This window comes from Chiloscyllium plagiosum, unplaced genomic scaffold (genome assembly GCF_037043375.1).
Source record: "Chiloscyllium plagiosum isolate Xiang-an unplaced genomic scaffold, Cpla_swu_hap1 HiC_scaffold_43, whole genome shotgun sequence".
Classification (NCBI taxonomy): domain Eukaryota; kingdom Metazoa; phylum Chordata; class Chondrichthyes; order Orectolobiformes; family Hemiscylliidae; genus Chiloscyllium; species Chiloscyllium plagiosum.
The window spans coordinates 2,197,124-2,216,735 of record NW_028270181.1 but is presented as its reverse complement, the minus strand read 5'-3'; the positions used below and the strand labels follow the sequence as shown (position 1 = coordinate 2,216,735).

The 19,612-nt window shown below is 36.4% G+C and overlaps 1 protein-coding gene across 3 annotated transcripts in view; it reads right to left on the bottom strand.

Moving 5' to 3' along the window:
• Positions 1–19,612, bottom strand: part of LOC122541732 (glutamate receptor ionotropic, delta-1-like) — an 849,209-nt gene that overhangs the window by 12,061 nt on the left and 817,536 nt on the right. For all 3 annotated transcript variants that reach the window (XM_087982611.1, XM_087982612.1, XM_087982613.1), the window contains one exon: positions 2,337–2,503. In XM_087982611.1, the coding sequence (XP_087838737.1) occupies positions 2,337–2,503 (167 nt within the window). The remainder of the gene's footprint in view (positions 1–2,336; positions 2,504–19,612) is intronic.

Genomic DNA, 19,612 nt, shown 5'->3' with positions numbered 1-19,612 from the left:
TCATTCACACTTGGAGGACTGTGTACTGTCCTGGTTTCTACCTTACAAGAAGATGGTGAGATCAAACAAGATGCAAATTTTATTTTACCCAAGGTTTGTGATGTCAATCAGGACACACTCAACAAACTGGACAAATTTTCTTGAAACCGGGGTTGAGATCTTAAAAAGGATGAAAGAGCAACTGAGGGTGATTGTTTCCATTTGTATACACCTCCCAGAATACAGCCCTCCATATGAGGTAGTCACAAATCAATGCACAGGGGAGTTCTGGAGAAACCTGTTTACCCAGAGATGCGGAGGAATGTGCCTCACACAGAGGCTGGGTGAGGTGAATAATCTCGATAGTTTTAATGGGAGGCTGAATAAAGCCGAGACAGAGAGGAAACTGTGGAAGCATGGTGAGAGAAAGCTTTTGGACTACAAGGGCCTGCACAGTCCTGTGGGCTGAATAGCCTGTTTCTGCTGGTGTACTTTAATGGTTTATGTGGTGGGGGAGTACAGTTATTGTCACATTTCACATGACATCCCCTGGTGATCTCATCTTGACAGCAGCGGGAGGGTGAATTCTCTGAAAAGTATCAACTGAGAGCAGGCTAATGTTACTATTGGCTGTGGAACCCTGGGCATCCTTACAATTTGTGGTAGGGTCAGGGGTGTGTAGGCACGGAGATGGTACATTGAAGTGGGAGAGGGGTTGCAGGATTGAGGGTGGGGAGGGGATGGAATATTGAGACAGGGGAGAGTTGAACGTTGCTCGTGGGATCATTGGAGAGGGTCCGGAAGAGATTTACCGGAACATTGCTGGGAATGGAGGGTTTGAGTTATAAGAAGAGGCAGAGTAGACTGTGACTCTTTTTTCCCAGAGCGTAGGAGGCTGAGGGGTGACCTCATAGACATTTATAAGATCATATATCAACTGAATAGCCAAGATCTTCCTCACAGCGTCAGAGACCCGGGTTCAATTACCGCCTCAGGCGACTGACTGTGTGGAGTTTGCACGTTCTCCCCGTGTCTGCGTGGGTTTCCTCCGGGTGCTCCGGTTTCCTCCCACAGTCCAAGATGTGCAGGGTCAGGTGAATTGGCCATACTAAATTGCCTGTAGTGTTAGGTAAGGGGTAAATGTAGGGGTATGGGTGGGTTTCGTTTCGGCGGGTCGGTGTGGACTTGTTGGGCCGAAGGGCCTGTTTCCACACTGTAATGTAATGTAATCTAATCTTTTCCTTGTTTAGTTTTGGGAGACTTAGTCAACATGGATGAGCTGGACCATAGGGTCTATTTCCATGCTGCATGGCTTTATAACTGTCTGACTCAGGGAAGAGCAATTTTTCCAATCCTGCCCCTCTAAAGGCATGAAGGAAAGAAATCCTCGGCTCAGGTGTGTGGTCAGTCCTGTGCCAGTCTGTCTTGCTCATGAGGTTTGGATTGATGGGAGCTCACTGACACATCCTGCTCAAGTCTTGGAGCTAACCTTGAAGTCATTTCCCCATGAGTTCATTCAGCGTTGGTGCTACCTGGTTGTGTGGAGCAGGTTAAAGTCCTGAAAAGTCAGCTCCTGGGTCAGTGTTGGCACTCAAGGAGACAGTGTTCATTGTTGTTGACTGCTCTGACAGAGTAAATAAGGAGACTGTATTTCTCCGGCTGGAGGGGCTGGTGATGAGAGTTCACTTTCAAGGTGATTGGCAGAAGTAGGAAGGCAACAAAGGTGCACTATTATTGTCTGCCTGAGAGGGCAGTAGGAGCAGATTTGATTGTAATCTTTAGAAAAGGTTTTGGATAAATACTCAAATCTGTGGAATTCACTGCCTCAGATTATTATGGATACTGCGATACTGAGTAAACTGAAGGAGGAAAGTGACAGGTTTTTAATTAGTAACAGGTTGAAGGGTTATAGGGAGCAAGCAGGAAAGTGGAGTTGAGGCCGAGATGAGATCAGCCATGATCATATTAAATGGCAGGGTAGGTTCGAGGGGCTGAATGGCCTCTGCTTGCTCCTCGTTCTTAAAGGGGAACACTTTCAAGATTGCGAGAAAGCACAAGGGATTGGGATGAATTGGACAGCTCTTTTAAAGAGTGGACATAAACAGAATAGACTGACTAGTCCTCATCTGTGTCGTGCATTTCTATTCATCGATTTGAACGAACCCAGGTGGTTTGAACTGCCGAGCAGATAAAATTGAAATCACCCTCAAGATAATGGTCTTTTTAGTTCATTCACAGTGGATCACAAGAGAATGATGACACACATTTTCTTTGTCAGAAAAGACTCACTCCACTTATTCCTTGTAAGACAAAGAAATGTAAAAGCCTAAGTTACACCAAGAAGAGTTATATCTTACCTCTGGGAGAAGAGGTCTCTATATGGACTTCCATGTTGCAAGGCGATCCCATACCCTTTACTGCTAATACTGTTCCCAACCACTGTCAGAGAACAGTCATCATCAGTCAGTGCTGTATATTCCACCACAGCCATGTCCCACAGGAAAGCATAAGTTCCTGTCTTTATCTGCAAACACATGAAGAATTTAGGAATAATTATTTGATCAATTTAATGTAGAATGTTTGCATCACGTATCATTAATGGAGCCACGCATGTAGCAGGTCGAGAATGACAAGTATCTTTCAGGAGGAATCAAGCCCACATTGTTGTGTGATTATTATACCCTCATGGGAAACACTTTGGTTTTCTAACTGGGCTGTAGCAAGCTGTCATTCTGCATGGCTGTGTTTTAAAATTACTGTAATATAAACGGGCGAATGCAATCATCACAAACATGAGCAGCCTCCAAATAGTTCTATTGTGTTCAATTAGATTATCTTGCTGTACTGATACTGTTTGATTAGAAAGTACAGAATTGATGCGCTCATTTCAGAGATGGATGTGGTAAGGAGGAAGTAGAAAATAGTTTTCGTGTTTGAAATGTTAAAATGACAGAATCTCACTGAATCCTCAACTTTGGAGGCTAGAACACTTTGGGGAAGATTACTGCTAATGGTAGCGGGGCAAGTGTAATAAAGAGCATGGAGGAATAACAGAGAGTGAGGGGGAGTAACAGAGCATGAGAGAGTAACAGAGGGTAAGGGGAGCAATAGAGAGTGAAGGGGAGTATCTGGGGGGCAAAGGGAACAACAGAACATGATGAGGGAGTAACACAGTCTTTGTTGAAACATGGATAAATGTACCAATTTGGAACAGGAGTAGGTCATTTCACCCGTTCCAGTCTGCTCTACCATTCAGTAAGATCATGGCTTATTTAGATGAGGGGCATTAACTTCTCTCAAAGGGTCATGAACCTGTGGAATTCACTCCCACAGAGTGCGGTGGATACTGGAACACTGTGTGAATTTAAGGAGAAGATGAACAGATCTTTCATGAGCTACAGGTTGAAGGCTTTTGGAGAATGAGTACGAAAGTTGAGGTCAAGATGAGATCAGCCATGATCACACTAAATGGCAGAGAAGGGGCTGAATGGCCTCCTCCTGTTCTTAGTTACAATATTCTCAATCTGATGATGGTCCTAAATCCACTCCACAGCTGTCCCATGACTTTTGATTTCATTGAGGCTGAAGGGTTTGACTATTTCAGGTTTGGTTACATTCATTGACACAGCCACCACTGCTCACTGGGAGAAAGAATTCCAAATAATCACAACCAAGTGAGAGAAGAAATTCCTCCTCATCTCCACTTTGAAATGGGAGACCTTTCCTGCGCCCCATTGTTCCAGATGGCCCAATGAAGGAAACGCTCCTCATCATCCACCCTGTCAAATCTCCTCAGAACCTTCTGTGAGGTCTCCTCTGGGACTTCCAAACTCAGGTGAGTCCAGGCTCAGCTGTGAAACCCCATACTTCCATCACTGGAATCAGCTTAAGCCACTTTACTCCTAACTGTTTCCAATGCCTTTATATCACTCTGAAAACAAAGGGATCAACACTGTACCCAGTGCTCCTCAACACCCAGTAGTCATGGAAACACTTCCAGTACACACACTCTCCTTTGTATTCAAGGCCAACATTCCATTTTTCTTCCCAATTACTTGCTGTATCTTTACCCTTTAATGATTCGTGTACAGGGACACCCAGGTTCTGGAGCCTGACTCCATTGTTCAGACCCATTGGGGACAGTGCACTGTTTCCGGAGCACCATTACTTCCAAGGTCAGTACAAAAGTGAATTATTTAATTAAAGTACACATAATCCTCAATTTTCTCATCTGATGGACTCAGTTTAACAGAACCACGAACCAGGATGCTGCACTTCACAAGATCCACTGTTTATTATTAATAAATAAATAACTAAGCTCTAACCACAAATAAACAAATCGTATGGAAATCATATCATTCTGTTGGTTGAAACACCAACCTCTGCTTTAAACTCTGAAAGAAATAAGCTTCCAGGGACTTCCGTTGTACAATACAAAGGCTGGTTCACTGGGCCAAATTAATTTAAGCTCACCTCGATTAAACTGGAATTACTTCAGGAGTGGGCTACAGGATTGTTCAATTGCAGGATTATTCAGGTCCAGGATTATTCAGGATTAAGATTATTCAGGTATAGGATTATTCAGGTACAGGATTATTCAGGTACAGGATCATTCAGGTACAGAATTATTCAGGAACAGGATTATTCAGGTATAAGATTTTTCAGTTACAGGATTATTAAAGAACAGGATTTTTCAGTTACAGGATTATTCAGGTAGAAGATTATTCAGTTACAGGATTTTTCAGTTATAAGATTATTCAGGAACAGGATTCTTCAGGAACAGGATTATTCAGGAACAGGATTTTTCAGTTATAAGATTATTCAGTTACAGGATTATTCAGGAACAGGAATTTTCAGTTACAGGATTATTCAGGTACAAGATTATTCAGTTACAGGATTTTTCAGTTAGGGGATTATTCAGGAACAGGATTATTCAGGTACAAGATTATTCAGTTACAGGAGTTTTCAGTTATAAGATTATACAGGAACAGGATTATTCAGGAACAGGATTTTTCAATTATAAGATTATTCAGGAACAGGATTTTTCAGGAACAGGATTTTTCAGTTACAGGATTATTCAGGTACAAGATTATTCAGGTACAGGGGTTTTCAGGAACAGGATTATTCAGGAACAGGATTATCCAGGAACAGGATTTTTTAGTTATAAGATTATTCAGGTACAGGATCATTCAGGAACAGGATTATTCAGGAACAGGATTTTTCAGTTATAAGATTATTCAATTACAGGATTATTCAGGAACAGGAATTTTCAGTTACAGGATTATTCAGTTACAGGATTATTCAGGAACAGGATTTTCCAGTTATAAGATTATTCAGGTACAGGATCATTCAGGAACACGATTTTTCAGGAACAGGATTTTTCAGTTATAAGATTATTCAGTTACAGGATTATTCAGGAACAGGAATTTTCAGTTACAGGATTATTCAGGTACATGATTATTCAGGAACAGGATTTTTCAGTTACAAGATTATTCAGTTACAGGATTATTCAGGAACAGGATTATTCAGGTACATGATTATTCAGGAACAGGATTTTTCAGTTACAGGATTATTCTGGTACAGGATTATTCAGGAACAGGATTTTTCAGTTATAAGATTATTCAAGCACAGGATTATTCAGGAACAGGAATTTTCATTTACAGGATTATTCAGGTACAGGATTCTTCAGGAACAGGATTTTTCAGTTATAAGATTATTCAGGTACAGGATCATTCAGGAACAGGATTATTCAGGAACAGGATTTTCAGTTATAAGATTATTCAATTACAGGATTATTCAGGAACAGGAATTTTCAGTTACAGGATTATTCATGTACAAGATTATTCAGTTACAGGATTTTTCAGTTAGGGGATTATTCAGGAACAGGATTATTCACGTACAAGATTATTCAGTTACAGGATTTTTCAGTTATAAGATTATACAGGAACAGGATTATTCAGGAACAGGATTTTTCAGTTATAAGATTATTCAGGAACAGGATTTTTCAGGAACAGGATTTTTCAGTTACAGGATTATTCAGGTACAAGATTATTCAGGTACAGGGGTTTTCAGGAACAGGATTATTCAGGAACAGGATTATTCAGGAACAGGATTTTTTAGTTATAAGATTATTCAGGTACAGGATCATTCAGGAACAGGATTATTCAGGAACAGGATTTTTCAGTTATAAGATTATTCAGTTACAGGATTATTCAGGAACAGGAATTTTCAGTTACAGGATTATTCAGGTACATGATTATTCAGGAACAGGATTTTTCAGTTAGAGGATTATTCAGTTACAGGATTATTCAGGAACAGGACTTTCCAGTTATAAGATTATTCAGGTACAGGATCATTCAGGAACACGATTTTTCAGGAACAGGATTTTTCAGTTACAGGATTATTCAGGTACAAGATTATTCAGGTACAGGAGTTTTCAGGAACAGGATTATTCACTACAGGATTATTCAGGAACATGATTTTTCAGTTATAAGATTATTCAGGTACAGGATTATTCAGGAACAGGATTATTCAGGTACAGAATTATTCAGGAACAGGATTTTTCAGTTGTAAGATTATTCTGGTACAGGATTATTCAGGAACAGGATTTTTCAGTTACAGGATTATTCTGGTACAGGATTATTCAGGAACAGGATTTTTCAGTTATAAGATTATTCAAGCACAGGATTATTCAGTTACAGGAATATTCAGGAACAGGATTTTTCAGTGATAAGATTATTCAGGTACAGGATTCTTCAGGTACGGGATCATTCAGGAACAGGATTTTTCAGTTATAAGATTATTCAGGTACAGGATTATTCAGGTGCAGGACTATTCAGGAACAGGTATATTCAGGAACAGGATTATGCAGCTACAAGATTATTCAGGTACAGGATTATTCAGGTACAGGATTATTATGGAACAGGATTATTCAGCAACAGGATTATGCAGTTACAGGATTATTCCATTACAGGATTATTCAGGAAAAGGATTATGCAGTTACAGGATTATTCAGGTACAGGATTATTCAAGAACAGGATTATTCAGGAACAGGATTATTCAGGTACAGGATTATTCAGGAACAGGATTTTTCAGTTATAAGATTATTCAGGTACAGGTTCATTTAGGAACAGGATTATTCAGGAACAGGATTATTCAGGTACAGGACCATTCAGGAACAGCATTATTCAGGAACAGGGGATGTTTCAATTACAGGATTATTCAAGTACAGGATTATTCAGGTACAGGATTATTCAGGAACAGGATTATTCAGGTACGGGATTGTTCAGATATAAGATTTTTCAGTTACAGGATTATTCAGGTACAGGATTATTCAGGTATAAGATTTTTCAGTTACAGGATTATAAAGGAACTGGATTTTTCAGTTACAGGATTACTCAGGTATAAGATTATTCAGGTAATGGATTTTTCAGTTATAAGATTATTCAGGAACAGGATTATTCAGGAAGAGGATTTTTCAGTTATAAGATTATTCACGTACAGGATCATTCAGGAACAGGATTATTCAGGTATTGGATTATTCAGGAACAGTATTTTTCAGTTATATGATTATTCAGGTACAGCATCATTCAGGAACAGGATTATTCAGGTACTGGATCATTCAGGAGCAGGATTATTCAGAAACAGGATTTTTCAGTTACTGGAATATTCAGGAACAGGATTTTTCAGTTATAAGTTATTCAGGTACAGGATTATTCAGGAATAGGATTTTTAAATTATAAGATTATTCAGGTACAGGATTAATCAGGAACAGGATTATTCAGGTACAGGATTATTCAGGAACAGGATTATTCAGCAATAGGATTTTTCAGGTACAGGATTATTCAGGAACAGGATTTTTAAATTACAGGATTAGTCAGGTATAAGATTATTCAGGAACAGGATTTTTCAGTTATAATATTATTCAGGCACAGGATTATTCAGGTACAGGATTTTCCAGGAACAGGATTAATCAGGTACAGGATTTTTCAGTTACAGGATTATTCAGGTATAAGATTTTTCAGGTAAAGGATTTTTCAGGAAGAGGATTATTCAGGTACAGGATTATTCAGGTACAAGTTTATTCAGGTGCAGGAGTTTTCAGGAACAGGAATATTCAGGAACAGGATTATTCATGAACAGCAGTATTCAGGAAGAGGATTATTCAGGAACAGGAGTTTTCAGTTACAGGATTATTCAGGTACGGGATTGTTCAGATATAAGATTTTTCAGTTACAGGATTATTCAGGTCCAGGATTATTCAGGTATAAGACTTTTCAGTTACAGGATTATTAAGGAACTGGATTTTTCAATTACAGGATTATTCAGGTCTAAGATTATTCAGGTAATGGATTTTTCAGTTATAAGATTATTCAGGTACAGGATTATTCAGGAAGAGGATTATTCAGGAACAGGATTTTTCAGTTAGAAGATTATTCACGTACAGGATCATTCAAGTACAGGATTTTTCAGGAACAGGATTATTCAGTTACTGGATTATTCAGATATAAGATTTTTCAGTTACAGGATTATTAAGGTATAGGATATTTCAGTTATAAGATTATTCAGGTACAGGATCATTCAGGGACAGGATTATTCAGGAACAGGATTATTCAGGAACAGGATTTTTTAGTTATAAGATTATTCAGGTACAGGATCATTCAGGAACAGGATTATTCAGGAACAGGATTTTTCAGTTATAAGATTATTCAGTTACAGGATTATTCGGGAACAGGAGTTTTCAGGAACAGGATTTTTCAGGTATTGGATTATTCAGGAAGAGTATTTTTCAGTTATATGATTATTCAGGTACAGCATCATTCAGGAACAGGATTATTCAAGTACTGGATCATTCAGGAGCAAGATTATTCAGAAACAGGATTTTTCAGTTACTGGAATATTCAGGAACAGGATTTTTCGGTTATTAGTTTATTCAGGTTCAGGATTATTCAGGAACAGGATTATTCAGGTACAGGATTAATCAGGAACAGGATTTTTAAATTATAAGATTATTCAGGTACAGGATTATTCAGGAACAGGATTATTCAGGTACAGGATTATTCAGGAACAGGATTATTCAGCAATAGGATTTTTCAGTTACAGGATTATTCAGGAACAGGATTTTTAAATTACAGGATTAGTCAGGTATAAGATTATTCAGGAACAGGATTTTTCAGTTATAATATTATTCAGGCACAGGATTATTCAAGTACAGGATTTTTCAGGAACAGGATTATTCAGGAACAGGATTTTTTATGAACAGAATTATTCAGGAACAGGATTAGCCAGGAACAGGATTTTTTTAGGTACGGTATTATTCAAGTACAGCATTATGCAGGAACAGGATTTTTCAGTTATAAGATTATTCAGGTACAGGATTATTCAGGAACAGGATTTTTCAGTTATAAGATTATTCAACTACAGGGTTCTTCCGGAACAGGATTACTCAGCGACAGGATTATTCAGGAACAGGATTATTCAGGAACAGGATCATTCAGGAACAGGATTATTCAGGAACAGGATTTTTCAGTTACAGGATTATTCAGGTACAGGATTATTTAGAAACAGGACTTTTCAGTTATTAGATTATTCAGATACAGTATTATTCAGGAACAGGATTATTCAGGAACCGGATTATGCAGTTACAGGATTATTCAGGTACAGGATTATTCAGGAACAGGATTTGTCAGGTACAGGATTATTCAGGAACAGGATTATTCAAGAACAGGATTTTTCAAATACAGGATTATTCAGGTACAGGATTATTCAGGAACAGGATTAATCAGGTACAGGAATATTCAGGTACAGCATTTTTCAGTTCTCAGTTTATTCAGCTACAGGATTCTTCAGGAACAGGATTATTCAGGGACAGGATTATTCAGGAATAGGATTATTCAGGAACAGGACCATTCAGGAACAGGATTATTAAGGAACAGGATTATTCAGTTACAGGATTGTTCAAGTACAGGAGTATTCAGGAACAGGATTTCACAGTTATAAAATTATTCAGGAACAGGATTATTTAGGTACAGAGTTATTCAGGAACAGAATTATTCCGGAATGGGATTGTTCAGTTATAAAATTATTCAGGTACAGGATTATTCAGGAACATGATTATTCAGGATCAGGATTATGCAGTTACAGGATTATTAAGGAACTAGATTTTTCAGTTACAGGATTATTCCGGTATAAGAGTTTTCTGTTACAGAATTATTGAGGAACAGGATTTTTCAGTTACAGGATTATTCAGGTACAAGATTATTCAGGTAAAGCATTTTTCATTTATAAGATTATTCAGTTACAGGATTATTCAGGTCCAGGATTATTCAGGAACAGGATTATTCAGGAACAGGATTTTTCAGGAACAGGATTATGCAGTTACAGGATTATTCAGTTACAGGATTATTCAGGAACAGGAATTTTCAGTTACAGGATTATTCAGGTACAAGATTAATCAGGAACAGTATTATGCAGTTACAGGATTATTCAGGTACAGGATTATTCAGGAACAGGAATATTCAGGAACAGGATTATTCAGGTACAGGATTTTTCAGTTATAAGATTATTCAGATACAGGATTCTTCAGGAACAGGATTAATCAGGAACAGGATTTTTTCAGTTATAAGATTATTCAGCTACAGGATTTTACAGTTATAAGATTATTCAGGTACAGGTTCATTCAGGAACAGCATTATTCAGGAACAGGATTATTCAGGTACAGGATCATTCAGGAACAGCACTATTCAGGAACAGGATTTTTCAGTTACAGGATTATTCAGGTACAGGATTATTCAGGAACAGGATTATTCAGGTACGGGAGTGTTCAGGAATAGGATTATTCAGGTACAGGATCTTTCAGTTATAAGATTATTCAACTACAGGTTTCTTCAGGAACAGGATTATTCAGGTGCAGGATTATTCAGGAACAGGATTTTTCAGCTTTAAGATTATTCAGCTACAGGGTTCTTCAGGAACAGGATTATTCAGGTATAGGATTATTCAGGAACAGGATTTTTCAGGTATAAGATTATTCAGGTTCAGGTTCATTCAGGAACAGGAATATTCAGGGACAGGATTATTCAGGTACAGGATCATTTAGGAACAGCATTACTCAGGAACAGCATTACTCAGGAACAGGATTTTTCAGTTACAGGATTATTCAAGAACAGGATTATTCAGGAACAGGATTATTCAGGTATGGGAGTGTTCAGATATAAGATTTTTTTCTGTTATAGGATTTTTCAGTTACAGGATTATTAAGGAACAGGATTTTTCAGTTACAGGATTATTCAGGCACAAGATTATTCAGGTAAAGGATTTTTCAGGAATAGGATTTTTCAATTACAGGATTATTTAGGTTTACGATTATTCATGTACAGGATTATTCAGATATCAGATTTTTCAGTTACAGGATTATTAAGGAACAGGATTTTTCAGTTACAGGATTATTCAGGAACAGGATATTTCAGTTATAAAATTATTCAGGAACAGGGTTATTCAGGAACAGAATTTTTAGTTATAAGATTATTCAGGTACAGCATCATTCAGGAACAGGATGTTTCAGGAACAGGATTTTTCAGTTACAGGATTATTCAGGAACAGGATTATTCAGGTACAGGGGTTTTCAGGAACAGGATTATTCAGGAACAGGATTATTCAGGAACAGGATTTTTTAGTTATAAGATTATTCAGGTACAGGATTATTCAGGTACAGGATCATTTGGGAACAGGATTTTTCAGTTATAAGATTATTCAGTTACAGGATTATTCAGGAACAGGAATTTTCAGTTACAGGATTATTCAGGTACAGGATTATTCAGGAACAGGATTTTTCATGAACCGGATTATTCAGGAACAGGTTTATCCAGGAACAGGATTTTTCAGGTACGGGATTATTCAAGTACAGCATTATGCAGGAACAGGATTTTTCAGTTATAAGATTATTCAGGTACAGGATTATTCAGGATCAGGATTAATCAGGTACAGGATTATTCAGGTGCAGCATTTTTCAGTTCTATGATTATTCAACTACAGGGTTCTTCAGGAACAGGATTACTCAGGGACAGGATTATTCAGGAACAGGATTATTCAGGAGCAGGATCATTCAGGAACAGGAATATTCAGGAACAGGATTATTCAGGTACAGGATCATTCAGGAGCAGGAATATTCAGGAACAGGATTATTCAGGTACCGGATCATTCAGGAACAGCATTATTCAGGAACAGCACTTTTCAGATACAGGATTATTCATGTACAGGATTATTCAGGTATAGGATTATTCAGGAACAGTATTGTTCAGGAACAGGACTTTTCAGTTACAGGATTGTTCATGTACAGGATTATTCAGATACAGGATTATTCAGGAACAGTATTGTTCAGGTACGGGATTGTTCAGATATAAGATTTTTTCAGTTACAGGATTATTCAGGTACAGGATTATTCAGGTATAAGATTTTTTAGTTACAGGATTATTAAGGAACAGGATTTTTCAGTTACAGGATTATTCAGGCACAAGATTATTCAGGTAAAGGATTTTTAAATTATAAGATTATTCAGTTCCAGGATTCTACAGGAACAGGATTATTCAGGAACAGGATTTTTCAGTTATAAGATTATTCACATACATGATCATTCAGGTACAGGATTTTTCAGGAAATTCATTTTTCAGTTACAGGATTATTCAGGTTTACGATTATTCAAGTACAGGATTATTCAGATATAAGATTTTTCCGTTTCAGGATTATTAAGGAACAGGAATTTTCTGTTACAGGATTATTCAGGAACAGGATATTTCAGGTATAAGGTTATTCAGGTATAGGATTATTCCGGAACAGGATTATTCAGGAACAGGATTCTTCAGTTGTAACATTATTCAGGTACAGGATCATTCAGGAACAGGATTTTTCAGGAACAGCATTTTCCAGTTACAGGATTATTCAGGGACAAGTTTATTCAGGTACAAGAGTTTTCAGCAACAGGATTATTCAGGAACAGGATTATTCATGAACAGGATTATTCAGGAACAGGATTCTTCAGTTGTAACATTATTCAGGTACAGGATCATTCAGGAACAGGATTTTTCAGGAACAGCATTTTCCAGTTACAGGATTATTCAGGGACAAGTTTATTCAGGTACAAGAGTTTTCAGCAACAGGATTATTCAGGAACAGGATTATTCATGAACAGGATTATTCAGGAACAGGAGTTTTCAGTTACAGGATTATTCAGGAACAGGTGTTTTCAGTTATAAGATCATTCAGGTACAGGATTATTCAGGAACAGGATTTTTCAGGTACAGGAGTATTCAGGAACAGGATTATGCAATTAATGGATTATTCAGTTACAGGAGTATTCAGGTAAAGGATTATTCAGGAACAAGATTTTTCAGTTATAAGATTTCTCAGAAACAGGATTATTCAGTTACAGGATTATTCAGGAGCAGGATTATTCAGGAACAGGATTATTCAGGAACAGGGCCATTCGGGAACAGGTTTATTCAGGAACAGGATTATTCATTTACAGGATTATTCAGGTACAGGATTATTCCGGAACAGGATTTTTCAGTTCCAGGATTATTCAGGAACAGGGTTATTTAGGAACAGGATTTTTCAGTTACAGGAATATTCAGGTACAGGATTCTTCAGGAACAGGATTATTCAGGGACAGGATTATTCAGGTACAGGATTATTCAGGAACAGGATTTTTCAGTTATAAGATTATTCAGCTACAGGATTCGTCAGGAACAGGATTATTCAGGAACAGGATTTTTCAGTTAAAGATTATTCAGGCACTGGATTATTCATGAAAGGATTATTCAGGAACAGGAGTATTCAGGAACAGGATCATTCAGGAACAGGATTATGCAGTTACAGGATTTTTCAGGAACAAGATTATTCAGGTACAGGATTATTCAGGTACAGGATTGTTTAGTTATAAGATTATTCATGTACAGGATCATTCAGGAACTGGATTGTTCAGTAACAGGACTTTCAGTTATAAGATTATTCTGCTAAAGGATTCTTCAGGAACAGGATTATTCAGCAACAGGATTATTCAGGAACAGGATTTTTCAGTTATAAGATTATTCAGTTACAGGATCATTCAGGAACTGGATTATTCAGGAACAGGATTATTCAGGTACAGGATTTTTTAGTTAAAAGATTATTCAGGTATAGGTTCATTCAGGTACAGGATTTTTCAGGTTTACGATTATTCAGGTACAGGATTATTCAGGAACAGGACTATTCAGGATCAGGATTATTCAGGAACAGGATTTATCAATATAAGATTATTCAGGTACGGAATCATTCAGGTACAGGAGTTTTCAGGAACAGGATTATTCAGGTACAGGATTATTAAAGAACAAGATTATTCAGGTACAGGATTATTCAGGTACAAGATTATTTAGTAACAGGATTTTTCAGTTAAAAGATTATTCAGGAACAGAATTATGCAGTCACAGGATTATTCAGATACAGGATTATTCAATTATAAGATTATTCAGGAACATGATTATTCAGGCACAGGATTATACAGGAACAGAATTATTCAGGAACAGGATTATGCAGTTACAGGATTATTCAGATACAGGATTATTCAGGAACCGGATTATGCAGTTACAGGATTATACAGGTACAGGATTATTCAGGAACAGGATGTTTCAGTTACAGGATTATTCAAGTACAGGATTATTCAGGAACAGTATTATGCAGTTACAGGATTATTCAGGAACAGGATTTTTCAGTTACACAATTATTCAGGTTCAGTATTATTCAGGAACAGGATTTTTCACTTATAAGATTATTCATGTACAGAACTATTCAGGAACAGGATTATTCAGGTACAGGATTATTCAGGAACAGGATTTTTCTGTTATAAGATTATTCAGCTACAGGATTCGTCAGGAACAGGATTATTCAGGAACAGAATCTTTCAGTTATAAGATTATTCAGGCACAGGATTATTCAGGAACAGGATTATTCAGGAACAGGATCATTCAGGAACAGGATTATCAGTTACAGGATTTTACAGGAACAAGATTATTCAGGTACAAGATTATTCAGGTACAAGATTATTTAGTAACAGGATTTTTCAGTTAAAAGATTATTCAGGAACAGGATTATTCAGAAACAGAATTATGCAGTTGCAGTATTATTCAGATACAGGATTATTCAGTTATAAGATTATTCAGGGACATGATTATTCAGGCACAGGATTATTCAGGAACAGAATTATTCAGGAACAGGATTATGCAGTTACAGGATTTTTCAGGAACAAGATTATTCAGGTACAGGATTTTTCAGGTACAGGATTATTTAGTAACAGGATTTTTCAGTTAACAGATTATTCAGGAACAGGATTATTCAGGAACAGAATTATGCAGTTACAGGATTATTCAGATGCAGGATTATTCAGTTATAAGATTATTCAGGAACATTATTATTCAGGCACAGGATTATTCAGGAACAGAATTATTCAGGAACAGGATTATGCAGTTACAGGATTATTCAGATACAGGTTTATTCAGGAACAGGATTATGCAGTTACAGGATTATTCAGGTACAGCATTATTCAGGAACAGGATTTTTCAATTACAGGATTATTCAAGTACAGGATTATTCAGGAACAGGATTATGCAGTTACAGGATTATTCAGGAACAGGATTTTTCAGTTACAGGATTATTCAGGTACAGGATTATTCAGGAACAGAATTTTTCAGTTATAAGATTATTCAGGTACAGAACTATTCAGGAACAGGATTATTCTGCAGGATTATTCAGGAACAGGATTTTTCAGTTAAAAGATTATACAGGTACAGGATTCTTCCGGAACAGGATTATTCAGAAACAGGATTTTTCAGTTATAAGATTATTTAGGAACAGGATTATTCAGGAAAGGATTATTCAGGAACAGGATTATTTAGGAACAGGATCATTCAGGAACATGATTATGCAGTTACAGGATTTTTCAGGAACAAGATTATTCAGGTACAGGATTATTCAGGTACAAGATTATTTAGTAACAGGAATTTTCAGTTAAAAGATTATTCAGGAACAGGATTATTCGGGAACAGTATTATGCAGTTACAGGATTATTCAGATACAGGATTGTTCAGTTATAAGATTATTCAGGAACATGACTATTCAGGCACAGGATTATGTAGGAACAGAATTATTCAGGAATAGGATTATGCAGTTACAGGATTATTCAGGTACAGGATTATTCAGGAACAGGATTTTTCAGTTACAGGATTATTCAAGTACAGGATTATTCAGGAACAGGATTATGCAGTTACAGGACTATTCAGGAACAGGATTTTTCAGTTACAGGATTATTCAGGTACAGGATTATTCAGGAACATGATTTTTCAGGAACAAGATTATTCAGGTACAGGATTATTCAGGTACAAGATTATTTAGTAACAGGGATTTTCAGTTAAAAGATTATTCAGGAACAGGATTATTCAGGAACAGAATTATGCAGTTACAGGATTATTCAGATACAGGATTATTCAGGAACAGGATTATGCAGTTACAGAATTATTCAGGTAAAGGATTATTCAGATACAGGATTATTCAGGAACAGGATTATGCAGTTACAGGATTATTCAGGTACAGGATTATTCAGGAACAGGATTTTTCAGTTATAACATTATTTATGTACAGATCTATTCAGGAACAGGATTATTCAGATGCAGGAGTATTCAGGAACAGGATGTTTCAGTTGAAAGATTATTCAGGTACAGGATTCTTCAGGAACAGAATTATTCTGGAACTGGATTTTTCAGTTATTAGATTATTTAGGAACAGGATTATTCAGGAAAGGATTATTCAGGAACAGGATTATTTAGGAACAGGATTATTCAGGAACAGGATTATGCAGTTACAGGATTTTTCAGGAACAAGATTATTCAGGTACAGGATTATTCAAGTACAAGATTATTTAGTAACAGGAATTTTCAGTCATAAGATTATTCAGGAACATGATTATTCAGGCACAGGATTATTCAGGAACAGAATTATTCAGGAACAGGATTATGAAGTTAGAGGATTATTCAGATACAGGATTATTCAGGAACAGGATTATGCAGTTACAGGATTATTCAGGAACAGAATTTTTCAGTTACAGGATTATTCAAGTACAGGATTATTCAGGAGCGGGATTTTTCAGTTACAGGATTACTCAGGTACAGGATTATTCAGGAACAGGATTTTTCAGTTATAAGATTATTCATGTACAGAACTATTCAGGAACAGGATTATTCAGGTACAGGATTATTCAGGAACAGGATTTTGCAGTTATAAGATTATTCAGCTACAGGATTCGTCAGGAACAGGATTATTCAGAAACAGGATTTTACAGTTATAAGATTATTCAGGCACAGGATTATTCAGGAACAGGATTTTTCAGGAACAAGATTTTCAGGTACAGGATTATACAGGTACAAGATTATTTAGTAACAGGAATTTTCAGTTAAAAGATTATTCAGGAACAGAATTAGGCAGTTACAGGATTATTCAGATACAGGATTATTCAGGAACAGGATTATGCAGTTACAGGATTATTCAGGTACAGGATTAATTCAGATACAGGATTATTCAGGAACAGGATTATGCAGTTACAGGATTATTCAGGTACAGGACTATTCAGGAACAGGATTTTTCAGTTATAAGATTATTCATGTACAGATCTATTCAGGAACAGGATTATGCAGTTATCGGATTTTTCAGGAACAAGATTATTCAGGTACAGGATTATTCAGGTACAAGATTATTTAGTAACAGGAATTTTCAGTCATAAGATTATTCAGGAACATGATTATTCAGGCACAGGATAATTCAGGAACAGAGTTATTCAGGAACAGGATTATGCAGTTACAGGATTATTCAGATACAGGATTATTCAGGAACAGGATTATGCAGTTACAGGATTATTCAGATACAGGATTATTCAGGAACAGGATTATGCAGTTACAGGATTATTCAGATACAGGATTATTCAGGAACAGGATTATGCAGTTACAGGATTATTCAGGTACAGGTTTATTCAGGAACAGAATTTTTCAGTTACAGGATTATTCAAGTACAGGATCATTCAGGAACAGGATTTTTCAGTTACAGGATTACTCAGGTACAGGATTATTCAGGAACAGGATTTTACAGTTATAAGATTATTCATGTACAGAACTATTCAGGAACAGGATTATTCAGGTACAGGATTATTCAGGAACAGGATTTTTCAGTTATAAGATTATTCAGATACAGGATTCATCAGGAACAGGATTATTCAGGAACATGATTTTTCTGTTATAAGATTACTCAAGCACGGGATTATTCAGGAAAGGATTATTCAGGAACAGGATTATTCAGGAACAGGATCATTCAGGAACAGGATTATCAGTTACAGGATTTTTCAGGAACAAGATTATTCAGTTACAGGATTATTCAGGTACAATATTATTTAGTAACAGGAGTTTTCAGTTAAAAGATTATTCAGGAACAGGATTATTCAGGAACAGGATCATTCAGGAACAGGATTATCAGTTACAGGATTTTTCAGGGACAAGATTATTCAGTTACAGGATTATTCAGGTACAAGATTATTTAGTAACAGGAGTTTTCAGTTAAAAGATTATTCAGGAACAGGATTATTCAGGAACAGAATTATGCAGTTACAGGATTATTCAGATACAGGATTATTCAGTTATAAGATTATTCAGGAACATGATTATTCAGGCACAGGATTATTCAGGAACAGAATTATTCAGGAACAGGATTATGCAGTTACAGGATTTTTCAGGAACAAGATTATTCAGGTACAGGATTATTCGGGTACAAGATTATTTAGTAACAGGGTTTTTCAGTTAAAAGATTATTCAGGAACAGGATTATTCAGGAACAGAATTATGCAGTTACAGGATTATTCAGATGCAGGATTATTCAGATGCAGGATTATTCAGTTATAAGATTATTCCGGAACATGATTATTCAGGAACAGAATTATTCAGGAACAGGATTATTCAGGTACAGGATTATTCAGATACAGGATTATTCAGGAACAGGATTATGCAGTTACAGGATTATTCAGGTACAGGATTATTCAGGAACAGGATTTTTCAATTACAGGACTATTCAGGAACAGAATTCTTCAGTTATAGGATTATTCAGGAATAAAGTTATTCAGGAACAGGAATATGCAGTTACAGGATTATTCAGATAGAGGATTATTCAGGAACAGGATTATTCATTTACAGGATTATTCAGGAACAGGATTATGCAGTTACAGGATTATTCAGGTACAGGATTATTCAGGAACAGGATTTTTCAGTTATAAAATTATTCATGTACAGGATTATTAAGGAACAGGATTATGCAGTAACAGGATTATTCAGGAACAGGACTTTTCAGTTAAAAGATTATTCGTGTACATGATCATTCAGGAACACGATTATGCAGTTACAGGATTAATCAGTAACAGGCTTTTTCAGTTATAAGATTATTTAGGAACAGGATTATTCAGGAAAGGATTATTCAGGAACTGGATTATTTAGGAAGAGGATCATTCAGGAACAGGATTATGCAGTTACAGGATTTTTCAGGAACAAGATTATTCAGGTACAAGATTATTTAGTAA